This window comes from Ascochyta rabiei, chromosome 5 (assembly GCF_004011695.2).
Source record: "Ascochyta rabiei chromosome 5, complete sequence".
Taxonomy (NCBI): Eukaryota; Fungi; Ascomycota; class Dothideomycetes; order Pleosporales; family Didymellaceae; genus Ascochyta; species Ascochyta rabiei.
In genome coordinates this window covers 1,159,187-1,176,416 of record NC_082409.1, presented here as the reverse complement: position 1 = coordinate 1,176,416, position 17,230 = coordinate 1,159,187, and the positions used below count along the sequence as shown (strand labels likewise).

The following is a 17,230-nucleotide window of genomic DNA, read 5'->3' as shown; positions in this document are numbered from 1 at the left end:
GCCTGGCTAAGCGCGAATGTGCGCATCGAAGGCTTTCGACCTCCATCTTCGCGCGCTGCCACAACATCGACTTGCACTAGGTGAGCTTATAGTCGGAGACTACCACTTCCACGACGCTTGTATCCTGACTCTATCGAAGCAGTGAGTTTCCTTACGGCACTACACCTCATACCCTCCTCTTGTCATGGCGAAGGAAGGCCGAATCCTTCACGGCCATACCCGTCCGGGCCGGACTACGACGAACCGCGAGTTATGCTCGGCCCGTTGCTTCCCTGCCCCCGAACGATCTAAGATTCTTTGGAGGTCGCGCTTTACGCTGAGCCTGCTCGAACCATCGTGAACCGCGACAGGCAACAAACTGCGATGTTTGCATCTCAGCCTTCCGGTATCCTTGAATCATTCAGACCACAGCGGAGGGGGTTTGTCAATGTACATCTGAGCAAGTTACTAAGATGCGCAGGCAGTCTTGTTGCATGGAGACAATGCCGAGTAATCCCGCAAGGCTGAACTCTACATGCATCGAGACATGATGTCATTGGTGAAGGCTCAAGGAGTGTCATTTTTTCGGCAATCAAGACCATAGTATCTCAAGTGGACGAGTACTTTCAGTGGCGTGGCCCTTACATCAGACACCAGTACTCTGGCCCACGACTATGAGCAAAGCTGTATCTGTTCTTGCGCACCCACTCAGTGTGGTTGTAACAATCCGCTTACTCGTTTCCCTATCATACGAAGCGATGAGTTATGTCAAAAGCAGCTCCCCTTTTGTGCTAGTATCGTTCTTATCCTTGTAGGTTGCTGCAATATTGAACATCAGTAAACAATCAAAGGGCGGCGTTGAAAGTGGAGACCTTCATACCATTACTGATTTGACGGTGGATAGTGCTGAGAGCACCAATCGCCTGGAATTAAGCTGAATGGTTGTGATCAAAATCAAAGTCGACAACGTTCATCGTTACAACGGGACTACCTAGGTACAAACGAGTTTGGACACCTACGCTCACGATCTCGGCACCCAGCAACTGTCTGTTGCAACCCTCACTGATACGATACGGCAAGTGTAACTTTCTCGTGGATTATCCACAGGCCTCTGGACAGTGGAGTCGATTATGCCTGCGAGATCTGCCAAGAACGCGAAACGCCGAACTAGCGGCGCTGTGTGAAACCGGCCAATCATAACAGCTGTCGCAGAGATCGTCTCTACTTGAGTACATGGTAGATATGACGAGCGACAAGGGTCAAAATTCTTGGCAGCGGATTTGATGTTCGATTAGGAAGGTAATCTAAAAAGGTGTGTGTTGGTTCTCTATCTACGATGTGTCCGTGCGCGGTTATTTCCTAAGGCTGTCAGATGCTTCGTATAACCGTCCTGTAGTAGTTTCAAGCATCCATCGTATCTCTACCTCCTTCCTATTAAGCTAACGGAATCATGTTGAGTAGGGGTACTTGCAGTCTGTCAAATTGCCTGTTCAGAGCTATTGCATCGATAACAGCTAACCCTGTGGGCGGATGTCTTGTCAAGTGCCTGTTAGGGATTACCTTCCCGATTCTGTTGGAATGTGCAGCAACAATTTGTGACAGATGTGGAAGGAGACACTTGGTAGCGGCTCATGCAATTTAGAGCTCTATCTTGGATAGAGGTTACCAGAGCATGATGCAAGTCACACCGTGGGAGCTGAAGTAGATATAAATGTGTACGGGTGTTCTCGTCCATCCTCATCTCTTCATTAGTATCGCAGACTCATCTCGCTACACTCCTGCCTCTGCAATACCAACGCTCCGACTCTTCTGTATCAACTCCAGATCCTAGCCATGCAGCTCACTAGTTTCCTTGCTGCCCTGGCAGTATTCCTGCCTATCGTCTACGGTGCCCCTACCGCAGCCGCCAACAGCCTCCACCCAGAGATTCTGGCTGCCATGAAGCGCGATCTAGGACTGGACGCTGAGCAGGCACATGTTCGTGTCGCCCGGGAGCTCAAGGCCACCGAAGTCATTGAGAAGTTGCGCACCTCGGCTGGCAAATCCTTCGGAGGCGCTTGGCTCGTTGACGGCGAGCTCAAGGTCGCTGTCACTGACCAGGCCTTGACCTCCGAGGTGACCGATGCTGGCGCCACTCCTTTCGTTGTCTCTGTTCCCCTCTCTAAGCTTGAGGAAGCCCAGAAGGCACTGGACAAAATCGACATTGAGCAGTCCCTTGGCAAGCGCTCCGAGAACACTGGCATCGCGGCGTACTATGTCGATGTCGCCGCCAACAAGCTCGTCATCGAATCACTTGCCGACAGTACCGCTCAGGCCGCAGAGCTGGCCAAGAAAGTAGGCCTCGTCGAGTCCGAGTTTGAGGTCCGCACCGTTAAGGCGTTGCCAACCACCTTTGCCACGATCCGTGGTGGTGACGCTTACCTCATCAACCGAAGCTCCAGATGCTCTGTTGGCTTCTCAGTCACCACCGGCTTTGTCTCTGCCGGCCACTGCGGCACTGTCGGCAACACTGCTACCACAAGCAGCGGTGCTACCCTGGGATCCTTCTCGGGTTCAGTCTTTCCAGGAAACGGCGACTACAGCTACGTCAGGGGTAGCAGTGGAAACACTTTCTCTGGAAGGATCAACAACTACAACAGCGGTACACTTCCCGTGTCGGGTAGCACCGCCGCCGCCACCGGAGCAAGTGTCTGCCGCTCCGGCTCCACCACTGGTGTCTACTGCGGCACCATCCGCTCCCTAGGCGCAAGCGTGTCCTACCAGGAGGGACGTGTTACTGGCCTTACTCAGACTAATGTTTGCGCCGAGCCCGGTGACTCTGGCGGTTCCTTCTACTCTGGCGCCCAGGCCCAGGGTGTCACCTCTGGAGGCTCCGGCGACTGCTCCAGTGGTGGTGTAACGTACTTCCAGCCCGTTAACGAGATTTTGTCGGCCTACAGCCTCACTCTGGTCCGTGGTTGAAGTGGTTAAATAGCTTAGTGTTCCAGTCATTGATACTGCTGTTACAAGGGAATTGCAAGGGAAATTGCCAGTAGCACATGCGAGACGTATGTAGTCAATTTTAGTTGCAGAATCCTGTCGTCCCTCAGACTGTATTGCTGTGATATCAACATTAACTAGTATAAGACAGCCTTGAACCATGCAGAGAGCTAATATCGCAGCGTAATCTGCATTTAGAAAAATGTAGGCAGTCAAAAAAAAAAAAAAAAAAAAAAAAAAAAAAAAACTGGATGCCTGCTGCACTTGTATAATTAATGTCGCAACAGCCACTTGAGAAATTTTATATCGTGAATCTTAGGTTGTATTTTTTCAGGGTTAAAACACGTTTGCGAGTAGGCTACTGCAAATATCCAGAATACTCTTGCGCATAGTTCTGCCACAGTCTAAGCAGAGCTAAGCGCCCAGAGGAAAGCTCAAGACAGACCAGACCGTATTTTTGTATGTCACTTGCTACATATTCGATAATCCAAAGACAGACACCAAAGGTGCTGCGTATGTTGCAGCCTCCACCAGGCTTCAACCGAGAACTGCCAAGGTTACCCGTCATACTCGACAGGTGGCGGCGGGAACGGTAAGGAGGCAATGCACCCTTCTCTTGATCCTAGCTTAACACAGGCAGCTTGACAGACTGATTGTTTAGCTATGGAACGAGGATTGTCTAGAACCGAATCACGGTTGCTTCACAGCGCAACCCAAAGAACCAATATCGTTTCTCACGCCATGTGATACATGATTTGCCTGATGCTCAAAGTGTCAAGATTTCGGCCACTTCAGCAGCCAAAAAGTTTTCTTGTACCAAGAATCAGCAATGCTCAGCAACCTTTTCCATGCTACTAACAGTGACCGAGAGCCGGTGCCGTGGTTATACTTAGATAGGTCATGTCCACCAAGATGTAAATGAGATCGACTGTGAGGTCTTATCAAAGAAATAACTTCATTCGTTTTATCATGTAGGTGTAACTGCCATTTTAGTGGACTCGTGGTACCATGAGATTTTCCGTACGGAACATTGGGATCAAATTCTGCTCTGACTTCTTACATCGAACACCATGAGATGCTCAAGGCCAAACTTAAATCAGGTAAATTTGGGGGCGAATACTACATACTGCGTTTTCCCATTGTCTTTATAACCATTCAGTATTATTGCCCCAGTAGCTAATGAACCGACCGCTCTGCTCCACCTTGAAATCTCTCACGACTTTGAGAATTCGCTTCACGCTCTCTTCAGAAGCGACGGGACCCTTCCACTCCGGGTGATTTTGCATCATCCTACCAAACATGCGCTGTAGTTTACCCTTCTCCGCGTCAGTGACTGTGGCCATCTTTTCAGAATTAACATGTGAATTGAAGAAAACAGGACGTCAAAAACATCAAGTCTCCTTGAGCAAAAACAGGACGACTCACAGTTGGCAGCTGCAGTCATGAGCGTTTCAGTCACGACTGCGCCTGACGAAATACTCAAGAAGATGAAGCCCCCGTCCTTCAGTTCAGCCGCAAACTTGGTGATGACGATGTTCCCAGCCGCCTTGCTAGCGGAGTAGGGAACTGAGCTCGCAACCCATGGCGCGATGGTCTCCGGCACGTCAGCAACACTAGATGAGTGTACGTAACTCGCTTCTCTATGCCTTTTCGTACGAGCGGAAGAAATGCATTGATTGCGAAAAGCGGGCCGGCGACATTAGCCTCGTCGCTCTTCCTGAGCTCCTCGAGGAAAATCTCGGGCTGTTCAGCGAAATCGGTGGGATTCAAGCCGCTCGTTGAAGAGAGATAGGTACCGTTGATAAGCAAGTGGTCGATTTTTCCATTGACGAGGGACGATGTGGCCGCGGCTGCAGCTTTCAAGGAGTCCGCAGAAACAAGGTCTGCCTCAACCACATGCGTGTTTGAGATCTTATCAGCTTTCACCTTCTCCCTAAGGTCGGTGATATTGCGTGCGGTCACTACAACAGTGTTCACTTTGGCAGCAATGGTATGGATGAATTGATAATGGTACATGTCAGCCTTGCCCTAACCTCTGGGATGACATTGGAGTAGTCCGCTGTGAGATATACGGAGTGCGTGACCCGATTCCGCGCGATCCGCCGATAACAACTACTTTTGTCAGATACTATAGTATGTGGGCTACAGCAAATATGGGTATATCTGTTGTTGGTGTGTTGGTGTTGGAGGGGCTGCACAACGCAATCGGCCGGCGGCACTGCGTGTTCGTGAATGGCAATTGAGAATTGGTTATCCGCAAGTATGTTTCCATCCTTAGCTCATACGTGCGTCTTAGAACGATTGCCTCACAATGCGGTCTTCTCTGTATAATGCCTGGCAAAATGTACGCACCCACCCCAAATGTGGAACGTTGATTCGTCAACACAGACTATAAACGCGGGCCAGTACAAAGGAGCTGGTATTTGGTCTTGTGCCGAATAGGTCTAGTTTAGTATGGTGCGCGGTGCAACACCAAGTACGAGCTCCTTCGTAGATAACTGGCTGGTTTTCGGTAGTTGTCACGTTTTGCCTTGCATGCTGTCCCAGTCTGTAACCTGTCACTTTCACTGTCAACCAAACATAGCTAGCCAGTCGGAACCTTTCGCTTGTCTACGACGTAATTTCAATCGTAGCCGGGAAGACCCGGGGTGGGTGCGCACATATCGCTGGGCACCAATAATGTTTGCCTATTAGAATGTGGCGTGAAAGAAGAGACCTAATAGAAAACGCCAAGACATCCTAGACGCTTATGAATAGAGTAACTGGAGCCCTAGCTTTCTTAAACAATCTAGTGTCTTAGTTAATAGACAGTACTGTACAGCATAACCCGTCGCTCGCAAAAGCGGACCTGTTCATTAGCATTGCGACTGGTAGGTACAACTGGCATAGCGAAGACGCTGAACGCGCATTGTTATCGATAGCCCAAGATCCCTTCGAAGAAATAGGACCTGAAGAGTAAACTTAGTTGCTTTGTTCCGGGAGTTTAACGTTAAACGTTAACAGAAGAGATCTGTAAAGTTTTTTATGCTCGGTAACGATCAAGGCAGTAGTAGCTACTTAATAGCTTCGGAACCCATCAAATGTGTATAGGGCTGGGGAGCAAGGTGCAGTCTTCCTGAGAGTTGAAGCAAGAGGCGTTGCGCGGTTGATGAACAGTTAGAGGAAACGAAAAATTATATTCTTTACATTTGTAACGTACTCCACGGGTGAGCGGATTAAACAGGTGAGCGGATCACTCTGCCAAGACCACACCAAATCTCTACCCTATTATAGCTCGCATTAGCCTACTTTAGCCTTATATACAGTAGTGCAGTATATAATATTATTTAGAAACATCTTCTACAGCCTTCTTATATGTACGTAAGTTATGTCTAACGTTGTAGCACTTTATACAGCGTCTTTAGGTTACTTCCCCTTCTTTAGCGCACACTTGCTTCTTTACCTTCTTACTATTACTATGCGCCCTAAACTTAGTTAGAGTAGTTAATTAAAGGCCTTCCTTAGCTGTTAGGACTCCCTCCTGCTGTAATTACTTTCTTTTATGCAATTTACGTCGCATAGCAGCCTTATTTGCTGCTTAAAGCCTAGTAATCTCTCTTTAAGCTAACACTAGCTTATGCGCTACTATAGCTGCGCCTTTAGCAAGCTTTTTAAAGGCCTTAACTATTAAAGTTAGTAAGCTGCTTGTATGCCTTTAAATCCTCTCTTAAACCAGCGTTAATTGCGACCCTAATTGCAGGGTAGTGCTTAGGGTTTGGGACTGCTAGGGCTTATCTTCTATAGTAGGTAGCGGTGGGGTACGTAGGCGGACATCAAGACCTATTATAACCCGTTCTGGGTTAAGGGGGACTATTCTAGCGCCTTAGAAGCCTCCTTAGATATTACTAGAAGTAAATGTCTCCTTATAGGCGTCTATAAAGCATAGTAGGAACTTAGTTTTAGTAATATAAGTAATGTAGTTGTGTATAAGATTCTTAGCTTAGCGCCTATATACCTTCTTTAGAGGGGCAAAATAACCTATATCTAGTAGTTATAAGAGGTAAGATAAGTATAGAAGCATATATAGTGTAACAATCTTTGCTTCCTTACAGTATTGTTAGAAGTTAAGGGAGTTGTAGCTCTTGTGGCTGTTAATAAGGAGCAGCTAGTGTACTCCTTAGGTGCGCGTCTTTGTATAGGCATTAAAGTGCTTTAACCAGTCCAGACTAAGCTTGTTAGTAGTCCATCTGTTCTTAGAGACTCTAATAACCTAGTTATAGGGCAGATTGTCCTCTTTGTACCAGGCAGAGAGGTAGTTGCAGCCTTTAAAGATAATAAAGGGTAGAATAGCCTACCCTGTGCTATTAATGCCCTGTATAACTGTTATCTACTCTTAATTGCCCTACTGCACTGCCTTTAGCTGTCCTTAACGCTCTAAGCCTGTAACAACTGCTCCTGTTAATATCTGGCCTATTATAAAGCCTGTCTTATTAAAGTTGTACGTGTTATTGTCCTAGATGCTATACTTAGCTTTAACATTTACTACAAGCCTAAACTAGCCCCTAATAATCTCTAGATCCTTACAGAGGGCTCTCTTGTAGTCGTACTTGCAATTAAACCTTACTTTAAGGTTAGGGCAGCGCTTAATAAACGTGTTAGGCCAGTTTATGCTAACATAGCCTATATTATGCTTAGCACGCAAAGAATTAGCTATATTAGCTACAGCAGCTAGCTAAGAGGCAAATCCTTGTGCATCTAGCTTAAGGATGTACTTAGTAATTACGTCCTCCTTAGTCTAGTCTATAATCTGTTAAACTAGCATATAATTAGCTTATGCAGGTCGTCCTGTGTATTAAGTGTGTAGTGTGCTGTAAGGCGCGTTATATATAGCTGCAGCGCGTTATAGGGTAAGCGTTGCGTCTTATTTAATTACCTAGAGCGCAAGCTGTATCGCAGCTTCTCTTAAGGGCGTAGATTGATGTTGTTGTTGAGGCATTGCGTGGTAAGGTGGAGGTTTGGTGTGGTCTTGGCAGAGTGATCCGCTCACCCGTTTGATCCGCTCACCCGTGGAGTACGTTACCCGGTTTGGTTATGATTTACAACATCCTTTTTGCTTTAGGAGCGGATTTCTATACCGCCTCAAACCCCTTCTCACCACTAAAGAAAAGTGTTCGCAAAACCTTTCCGCACACATGCGGAGGTAGGAGGGATGCGGCCCCTGTTCAACAGACATGAAGGATCGTACTTCTCTTTAATGGAGGTCAGACGGCGAAAGTTATCTGCGCCCCAAACTTCCCCGGGCTTGCTGTGTGGCGCACTGATAGTTCCATGGTCAGTGAAAGGGTCAGTGTAAGAAAACAGACAGGGTAACTCACATGTAGTTGGGATAGTCGTAGATGGGAGCCACGCCAAGGTTGTTTTGGAAGTCGCGCAAGTACGCCATCGGGCCATCGCGGTCGCGGTCGTGCATGTACTGCGTCGTGTTGTCCGCACTCCACTCGCCCGAAGTCAAGGTGATGTGAGCGCTGGTCGAATGGGGCCAGGCAGTATCGCTGTCGTGCTCAGGACCAGTGCCTCCCCAACCAGGGAAGACGTCTGCCACAATATTAGAATGAGAAACAAGAAAGATGTAGAGAACGGATTTTCGTCAACTTACACTCGTCAACCCAGATCGTATGACCTGGATCTTCACCACGCTCGATCATGCCGAAAACGGTCTCCTTGTAGATGGCAAAAAGGTTGCGGTAGAAATCCACAGTCGAATTGGTGTGGCTTTTGCCGTAAAATTCGCGGTGGTATCCATATGGGTAATTAGTGAGAAGATATTGATCCAATTCCTTGAGATTGACCTGTTGCAGCTGCAAGCTGTCGGCATTGGGGTAGAATTTTGCAAAGCTGGCGTTCAGCGCCTCCCATCCGCCGCCGAAGTGGAGGGCATTGAGCTGGAAAGTAAATTGGCGAGACGTGACGGGGACCAAGGCGTTGATCGCCTTAGGATCCTTGTAGTAATACAAGAGCGCCGGGAAGGCGTTCGGATCTGTGTTGGTCTCGAAGAACTCAGTTGTCAATGCGAAAACTTCCTCCGCCTTGTCCTCACTCCAGGCGACAGTCGCAATGTAAGCCAGGCCTGGATCCGGGTACGATTGAATGTAGAAGTTGGTGATGACGCCAAAGCCAAGCCAGCCTCCACCCGTAGCTGCCCAAAATAAGTCCTTGTATTCGTTGTAGGGGTTGACATATACGATGCGCCCGTCGGTAAGAACCACCTCAAGACCCAGGAGGCTGTCAGCAGCAACACCATACTTGCCAGTCTGGAAAGCAATCCCCCCTCCGAGCAAGAAGCCACCGACACCGATTGATGCTGCGCGAGGTCCTAGAAAGGCCAAGCCCGTACCTTCGAGCGCAGAGTAGACACTTCCAGCTTCTGAGCCACCGCCAACCTTGAGTACAGCCGGTTCACTGGTATTGAGTTTGCTGGAGATTATCTCTGTCTTGTTAATGGACTGGAGATCAATGACTACGCTGGGTGACTGAGCGCCACCCAGATCTGCATGACCGCCGCCGATGATAGCAAAGCCTTCTTTCCAGAGCGTACTTGCGTGGGAGTAGAACTGCATAATTATGCTGACGTGTTCGGCACTGGAGGGAAAAACAATTGCGTCTGGATAGATTTTGTTTTGCTCCGTCCATATCTGTCAACTGGGATCAGCACACCAAAGTCAATGCGGCTACAAGTTATGGGGACCCCATACCCTACTAATAGACCGGCCGTATCTGAAATCGCCTGACCGCGTGACCGGAGCACTTTCGCCTAACACGCCCGCAAGAGCTGCGAGGGCATCGTCTTTGGTCTTGAATTTGTGATTATTGAAGGTCGTGTTCTGTGTCAAGGGAACAGCAGCGTCGAACCGTCTCTGTTGCCATGCTGTTTTAGCGTTCGCAGCAGGGAGAACAGCCAGCAAAGCGGACGCAAAGAATTCCCACTTCATCGTGAGAGAGAAGAGTAGAGGGCTCTGTCGTACCGTCGATTCCATGACAGCGGGTCGGCGCTATTTAACGTACAGAGCAGCTCACTGTTGGAATTGAATTGCCTCGCTCAATTGCCGCTCTCCATTACCTAACATTAGAGGTACGTGCGGGGTCGATAAGCCAGTTCGATGGCCAGCGAGCGTACCGTACTCGGGCCTTTGCGCCAGCATTGCAAAATACGTATCGAAGCCCGTATGGCGTGATACGAGGTAGACAATTAAAACGGCCCTTACCACGGAGCCTCCTGACTAAAGTGTTTCTCTGCCGTCCCTCGTAAAGCAGAAATACTTAGGCCATATCACATCGATAGGGACGCTAGCATCACGTGACACCGCTCTACGGCAAGGAAGTCCAATCATGGTTATCGAAGGAACTCATGTCGTTAATACAAGCCTCTTCCTTGGCACAGGGTGACGTTACGTGGCCGCGGTGGCATGTGTTACTTTATCCCAACGGGCCGACTAGGTAATCACCGAAGAGATGCCACTTCGACGGCTGGCACCTCATCGGCTAGTTGCGCGGCAGAGAAGTTCGCCGATCATTCAAGCACCCTTGGAGATAGCTAGCAAAAGCATGTTCTCCTTGCACCGCCGGCCGATCTTATCAAGTGTTGAGAACATGCTAGATATGGTGAATGGCGCAGAGAAGCGCTCTATAAATGCAACGATTCTAGGACTTCTTACTTTCAAACTCCATCTTCAGTACAGAGCAAAACCATCCAATCGAATATTGTGAACTTACTCCAAGAATATGTTCGATCGTGCCAAGAGCTTTGCCGTCAAACCCAAGGTCCTATACCTTGGCGTTCCCAAACATCAATCTAGTAGGATTCGCGATCAATACTATAAACTGTTCGACATTGATGTATGTTGAGAGAACTCTCGCTTTTCAACCACTTACTTACTGTGGTGCCCAGATTCTTGACGTGTCCACCAGAGCAGAGGCACTCGAGGGCATACCTGAGATAGTGGCCTCCCGCGGCCCGTATCAGGCCCTAGTATGTCGGCTTGGGCCTCAGCCATATGAACCATTTGACTCTCAGCTTTTGGCTCCTCTCTTGCCAGATCTCCGCATTGTGGTGTCGGCGCAGAGAGGTTTTGACGACTTCAACGTAGACTGGATGACGAGGCAGGGCATCTGGTTCTGCAACACCAAACACGCTATGGTCGATGCCACGGCAGAGATGGCGCTTTTCCTCATCATGGCTGTAATTCGCAACACAAGTCGCGCGGAGCAGAGTCTGCGTTCGGGATCGTGGCGAGGCCGGCTACCACTGTCTCGAGATCTGAGATCCACCACTTTGGGAATCATTGGAATGGGCAACATCGGAGTATGTCTGGCGCATAAGGCCGTGGCCCTCGGTATGCATGTCAATTATCATACTAAAAGTGGCAAAGCGATGGGGAACCAAGTCCCAGCTGGTTCAGTACACTGTGCGACTCTGGACGAGCTCCTGCAGAGTTCGGACGTCGTCTCAGTTCACTGCCCGCTAGATCAAGATACTTTGCATTTGTTGGGAGAAAAACAGTTTCATTCGATGAAAGATGGCTCTTATCTTATCAACACTTCACGAGGCGGTGTCGTCGACAGTCAGGCACTGATCAGAGCTTTGGAGAGTGGCAAACTTGCTGGAGCAGGACTTGATGTGTTCGAGAATGAACCGACTGGCATCGACCCGTATTTTCTAAAGAGCGACAAGGTAGTGCCTATTCCGCACATGGGAGGACTGACGGAAGGTTCATTCGAACTCGCCGAGCAAGAATGTTTGACAAATGTGCAGGAGTATTTTAGCACGGGCCGACCATGTGCACCACTCAACAATGTCGATCAGCGAGTGCACAGCGTCTTTGCTGTACTTTAAGATGCACTCAATACCGGCCTGGTTTACATTCTGTCACGGTGGCAGTTGAATTGGACAACAGCCGGCACTTACCAACATTGCATCCACAAGACAACCTAGCCGCATCATGTTTACGTGAATATTATTTTATTTCCAAGCGGCTCAGCTTGCGCCAACAACTCCTATCTCGGGATGATATACGGTGTTGTTATGCAAAGGTTCTGGCAGTACCTCGTTCTGATGCCACGACCGTGCCACATGGCCCTCACAATAGTAAAGTGTGCTGAATAGCAGCAATGAAGCCGAATAATTTGTCAGCCCGGGTAGAACTTGGCAGGACTTGGCCAGGTACTCATGACAGTTTTCTAGTTTACCATAGTCAATAAAAAACTGTTCTACTATCAACCACGGTCTTACTCCGTTTACGCCAACAGGGGCTGCTGTATATTGAGTAGCAGCTAGCAAGTTATTAGCTGCTCTCAGAGACGGGAAAAAGATACGTTCCGGCGCATTTCGGGAGGCTATCAGCACTGTGTATCACTGTCTCCATGCCAGATAATTGGTTCCCCTTACTCCCTCGCTGCTTCGCACGTCGACCAATGTCCCGTGGGAGGCTGGTGTACTATAGTATCCGGCGAAAGTAGAGTCTTATGGCCAGTGCGGTAGGTCTTGTGCAGAAGCGCCTATTAATATTTATAACAAGCGCGCACAGATGCTGCTACAGATGACAAAGAGAGAAGATGCCCGCTTATTGGTGTAAAGCCAAGAAAACCTCGGAAGTCGGACTTGCTAAGCCTCTGCTTTTCCTTCACATCGCACTAGCCATGGGACTTTACTTTCGCCGGAGACCATAGTAGTTAATTATAATCAATTAATCAATCATGCCAGATGATTGGATGCTGACGTTTAATATTGAATAGGATCGAATATATAGGCCGTGTATCCACCGTTCTCCACACGATAAGAGTCTGCAACGCGCATTGATGTTGCCGGTATCACGCCGAATCGTGCGCTGGCGGAGGTTATCCGTTCCTATTTTACACTGTTTACAGTCCTGCCACATTCATAGCCGTCGCCGCGCATTATTGAAGTCGTCGTTTTGTTTGTCAAAATATCTTCCCCCCTTTTTTTTTATTTTTTATTTTTAAAAAAACGTTTTGTGAACATACCCGGTCCAGACATGAGCTTCGCACAGGAAGTTATCTTTGCCAACATCGATCAGTTGATACGAGATCGTGCAAAGACGCATGCAGATAAACCAATTCTCTCCTACGCCGATGAAGATGGGGCTTTTCAGAGCTACACCGGAGCTGACATAGAGCGATTGACCAGAGCTGCAGCAATAACATATCGTCGGGCGCTTCCCGTGAAGGATGTGCCGTTCACGGTAGCTCTGGTAGGCGTGTCGAGTTTTGAGTATTACATTGCATTTTTCGCCTTGCAGCGCATGGGTTTGACTTCCATGTTCATATCTCCGCGGCTTGCAGATCAAGGCTATGTGCACCTCTTGACCGCGACAGGATGTCAGATTGTCATTGCGGCGGAACCGTCTATGAAAACGATGGAACGAGTTCGCAAGACGAGCGGTTTGCCTGCCATGATCATACCACTCCTGGACATGAAGTCGCACTCCGATCTGGGGCTCGAGGAAGAAGAAATAGTGCCTGTACCGGCTGTCAGCAAGCAGGAGTTCATTATTCACAGCGGCGGTACGACAGGCTTGCCAAAGCCAGTTAGGCTCTCTCCAAGCACGTGGTTGGCGCAAGCAGCTGCGGTGGCCGCTCGCATGCCCCGGGCTGATACGTTGACTACACTGCCTTTGTTTCACAGTTTTGGCCTGGCCACGTTACTCCGCTGTCTTGTCAACGGTACAACGCTCGCCATCTTGAACGCCAATCGGCCGATAACAGCGTCAATCATTAGTTCTTCCATCGAGTGCACATTTTCTAGGGCTCTAGTGACCGTCCCATGTAAGAATTCTTGTCCCTGTGTCCAGCTGTTTCCGTTTACTGAGTGAGGGACTGTTAGATATCCTTAAATTCTTCACTGAGATTTCCGGTGGTGTCGAGCGACTGGCCAGCCTCACTCAAGTCATCGCGGCTGGGTCGGCAATTCCCAATGACCTAGCTGAAATGCTGCTGGCCAAGAAAGTGCGCGTCTATCATCTCTACGGTTTGACGGAAGCAGGAGCGCTGATGGAAGCATGGGCACCAGATTTTCGGTGGGTCACTCCACTGGCGCATGCAGCGCCGTTTTTAAAATTCGAGCCTGTTGGCGAAGATGGCTTCCACCTTGTCGTGATGCCAGGACTTTCCGCCAAGGTATATTCCAACCGCGAAGATGGGTCGTACGCCACGAAAGATGTCTTTCGACCCCATCCGTCTGAGCCAGGGCTATGGAGGTTCGTGGCCAGGCAGGACGACATTATTGTGCTGATGAATGGAGAAAAGGCGGATCCCACGCCGTTAGAAGAGGCCGTGTCGCGGAACCCCCATGTGCGCGCAGCGGTCGTGTTCGGGGCTGAGCGAGACTCGCTGGGCATGATTGTGATCGCGTCTGATGCTGCCAAAGCCAAGATGCTGAAGAAGCAGGACATCCTGGATAGTATTGCCCCCGATCTGGACTTGGGCAACTCTCGTGTGCCTGGATATGCACGAATATCTCGCGAGGCCGTCGTCATCAAGGACACAGGCACGCCGTTCCCTTGTACCGACAAGGCTACCGTCATCAAACCTCGCTTTCTGCAAACATTCGCCGCAGACATCGAAGATTACTATCAGAAACGAGCGCGAGCACATGCAACCAACGAGGCGGCCGAGGTGCCCGATGACCAGGTCTTATCCACAGTGCGGCATATCGTTGTCACTGCCTTGAATATGTCTGTGGCAGACGTAGACGATGAGGCTGACTTGTTCGCGCTGGGAATGGACTCATTGCAGGCCTCCAACGTGCGGTCCAGTCTTGTGAAGAACATCAACCTACGCAGTGCCAGTGCCACGCTCGCCACCAACGTCGTCTTCGAACAAGCCAACATCGCTCGACTGGCTCGCCATCTGCTTGACCTTCGACAAGGCCTCTCTACCCAACAAGATGCCCCTGAGGCGCTCGCCCAGGCACTGCTGGCTAAGTACTCGCACTTCTCCGATTCCCCCTCTCGCATTCCCTCTTCCCTAGGCGCAGGCACGTGCACAGGCACAGTCACTGGGGGGCTCCTTTGCGTGCTGCTCACCGGCGCCACAGGCGCAGTCGGCGCCCACTTGCTGCGCAACCTCGTCATCAACCCCACCGTCTCCCAAATCTACTGTCCTGTTCGCGCTCCAGACTCGTCCACTGCACGCACTCGCATCCTCTCGGCCCTCGAGCACGCCCGTCTCCTCCCCCTTGACCCCACCATCCACCTCCCCAAAATCGTTGCTGTCCCCTGCGACTTCGCAGCGTTAGATCTCGGTCTTCCCGCCAGTCTCGTCGCACAATTCTCCTCGACCCTCACACACATCATCCACAACGCCTGGTCCGTCAACTTCAACCACTCGCTCCGCAGCTTCGAAACACACTCCCTTCGCTCGACTCACTTTCTCCTCAACCTCGCTGCCTCGTCTATCCGCTGGCCCAAACCCACTGTGACCTTTGTCTCCAGCATCGCCGCGGCCCTGTGTGCCGAGCCCGCCGACGCCATCCCCGAGATCCTGCACCCGTGGTCTACCGTTGCCGAGATGGGCTACGCGCAGAGCAAGTGGGTGGCCGAGCATATGGTCGCCGCAGCCGCCGAGCAGGCCCGAGTTCCAGCTCGCGTTGTGAGGCTGGGGCAGGTGTGTGGGGATACCGAGTGGGGAGTGTGGAATCCGGCCGAAGCGTTCCCGGTCACAGTGCAGGCTGCCTGCACGATTGGTGCGTTGCCAGTAGTCGAGAGTGAGTATGGCGACGAGGAGGAGAGCTGGTTGCCGGTGGATGTGGCGGCAAAGGCGTTGGCGCAGGTGGCATTGGCAGCTGAGCAAAACGGAGCGAGGTTTCATGTGCTGCATGTCGTCAACGAGGCACGCATCCTCTGGAATGCACAGTTCCTGACTTACCTGAAGAAACACGGGCTGGAATTTGAGGCGGTGCCGCAGAAAGAATGGGTGCGCAGGCTAGAAGCCTCGGAGCAGGATGTGCAGCTCAACCCGCCTTTCAAACTACTCGCATTCTTCAAGACGAGATATGCATCCTCCAGTGGAGCCTCGCAGCCAAAATTCGACACCGCCCAGGCGAGGAAGTGGGCACCTTGCTTGAAAGGTGGAGTAGACATCAGCCAGGAATTAGTTGGGAAATTCCTCCGATACTGGACGCAGGAAGCGTGGGCAAAGAAGCCTCAAGATAAACTACTACGTCTACACACGTAAAGTCCGGATCTATGTAATACAAGGCACCTTAATCTTCAAAGTAGAAAAGATTAAGAAGTAGTATAGATTAAAGACTGACGTTTAAGAGAAGTTACGCGTTTCTAAACCATACACTTCTTATCTTTAGTTATACTCAGAGAATACACAGCCAGCCTATAATATACTTGTACTAATACTAGCGCTCTATGTAGACTATAAGTGTCTATAATCGATGTGTTTCTTTGCTATACGCCTACCTAGACTACACGCCTTTCTTAATAGCGTTTACGCTAGATGGAACTGCGGGTTGTACTAACTTTAAGCTTATATGTCTATGCTCTTAAGATGGAAAAAATGCCGAAGCGCTCATCAGGATTTGCATGTGGCTGCTCATCGTGAATAGGGAGCATGTATGTGAAAAGTTTAAAGAACAATCTCGAACGTTCCATCGACACCTTCGCATAGGTTCACCTCCATGTTTTTGCGCCGAAAGCCAGCTAGAGCCCGGTTCAGATATAAAACGAGCAGTCCGTGTCACGGAGATGACGGGAAGGAAGTATTCTGACCGCTTGGTAGTGAATTATGTCGCCTTGATGGCACTCGATATGGAATCATTCTACTACGCCATCAACAAGAACCATGGGCTCTGCATGGCCGTTACATCCCTTGATCGTCCGGGAATGTTTAATCTTCTTGTCCAACAAAGAGATTGTTGAAGTGGTATATATTCCGATCAACACGCTGCAAGGATGACTAGTCATTTTTGCAGTTCCAACAGAGATGTCGTATGTTTGCTCAAAGATTACCGGCTGCCAGTTGTTCTCACAAGCGTGCTAAGGGCGGCTCTGTCTTCATTGGCGCTTGTAACGTTCCGGGTCTGATCGAAGAAGAGGACGCCCTCCGAGCTGAGCTTGAGGGAATCAGAATGTACAAAACAACGTTACATGAGGCAGGCCCTGGATATGGCAGTTTCTCTTCTTGCCTCCTATCAAGACGGGTTTGGTAGTGTCCAGAGTCTAGATCTCTGCCGAGTTGTTCAAGTATTTTCTGTTGTGTCTGCGTTCAT

General features: G+C 49.7%; 6 protein-coding genes across 6 annotated transcripts, besides 6 other annotated features; 3 read left to right on the top strand and 3 right to left on the bottom strand.

Annotated features, from left to right (window-relative positions):
- Positions 1-374: 374 nt before the first annotated feature.
- EKO05_0003551 (uncharacterized protein) lies at positions 375-581 on the bottom strand (the record flags this gene model as incomplete). The annotated part of the gene is made up of 1 exon (XM_059636190.1): positions 375-581. The coding sequence occupies one exon, from the start codon at positions 579-581 to the stop codon at positions 375-377; it is 207 nt and encodes a 68-aa protein (XP_059492173.1).
- A 1,231-nt stretch (positions 582-1,812) lies between these two features.
- EKO05_0003550 (uncharacterized protein) lies at positions 1,813-2,940 on the top strand (the record flags this gene model as incomplete). Its single annotated transcript, XM_038945335.1, has 1 exon — positions 1,813-2,940. One exon carries the CDS (start codon positions 1,813-1,815, stop codon positions 2,938-2,940), a length of 1,128 nt encoding a protein of 375 aa, XP_038800723.1.
- Positions 2,941-3,172: 232 nt separating this feature from the next.
- Positions 3,173-3,205: a tandem repeat.
- An 898-nt stretch (positions 3,206-4,103) lies between these two features.
- EKO05_0003549 (uncharacterized protein) lies at positions 4,104-4,974 on the bottom strand (the record flags this gene model as incomplete). The annotated part of the gene is made up of 3 exons (XM_038938201.1): positions 4,104-4,291; positions 4,384-4,552; positions 4,615-4,974. 3 exons carry the CDS (start codon positions 4,972-4,974, stop codon positions 4,104-4,106), a joined length of 717 nt encoding a protein of 238 aa, XP_038800724.1.
- Positions 4,975-6,141: 1,167 nt separating this feature from the next.
- Positions 6,142-6,214: a mobile genetic element.
- Positions 6,150-8,016: a mobile genetic element.
- A 78-nt stretch (positions 8,017-8,094) lies between these two features.
- EKO05_0003548 (uncharacterized protein) lies at positions 8,095-9,926 on the bottom strand (the record flags this gene model as incomplete). Its single annotated transcript, XM_038938665.2, has 4 exons — positions 8,095-8,254; positions 8,313-8,532; positions 8,594-9,629; positions 9,690-9,926. 4 exons carry the CDS (start codon positions 9,924-9,926, stop codon positions 8,095-8,097), a joined length of 1,653 nt encoding a protein of 550 aa, XP_038800725.2.
- Positions 9,927-10,716: 790 nt separating this feature from the next.
- Positions 10,717-11,827, top strand: EKO05_0003547 (Glyoxylate reductase; the record flags this gene model as incomplete). The annotated part of the gene is made up of 2 exons (XM_038938283.1): positions 10,717-10,830; positions 10,883-11,827. 2 exons carry the CDS (start codon positions 10,717-10,719, stop codon positions 11,825-11,827), a joined length of 1,059 nt encoding a protein of 352 aa, XP_038800726.1.
- A 599-nt stretch (positions 11,828-12,426) lies between these two features.
- Positions 12,427-12,660: a dispersed repeat.
- Positions 12,661-12,930: 270 nt separating this feature from the next.
- Positions 12,931-12,952: a tandem repeat.
- Positions 12,953-13,938: 986 nt separating this feature from the next.
- Positions 13,939-16,185, top strand: EKO05_0003546 (uncharacterized protein; the record flags this gene model as incomplete). Its single annotated transcript, XM_038938478.2, has 1 exon — positions 13,939-16,185. The coding sequence occupies one exon, from the start codon at positions 13,939-13,941 to the stop codon at positions 16,183-16,185; it is 2,247 nt and encodes a 748-aa protein (XP_038800727.2).
- Positions 14,979-15,011: a tandem repeat.
- Positions 16,186-17,230: the final 1,045 nt, after the last annotated feature.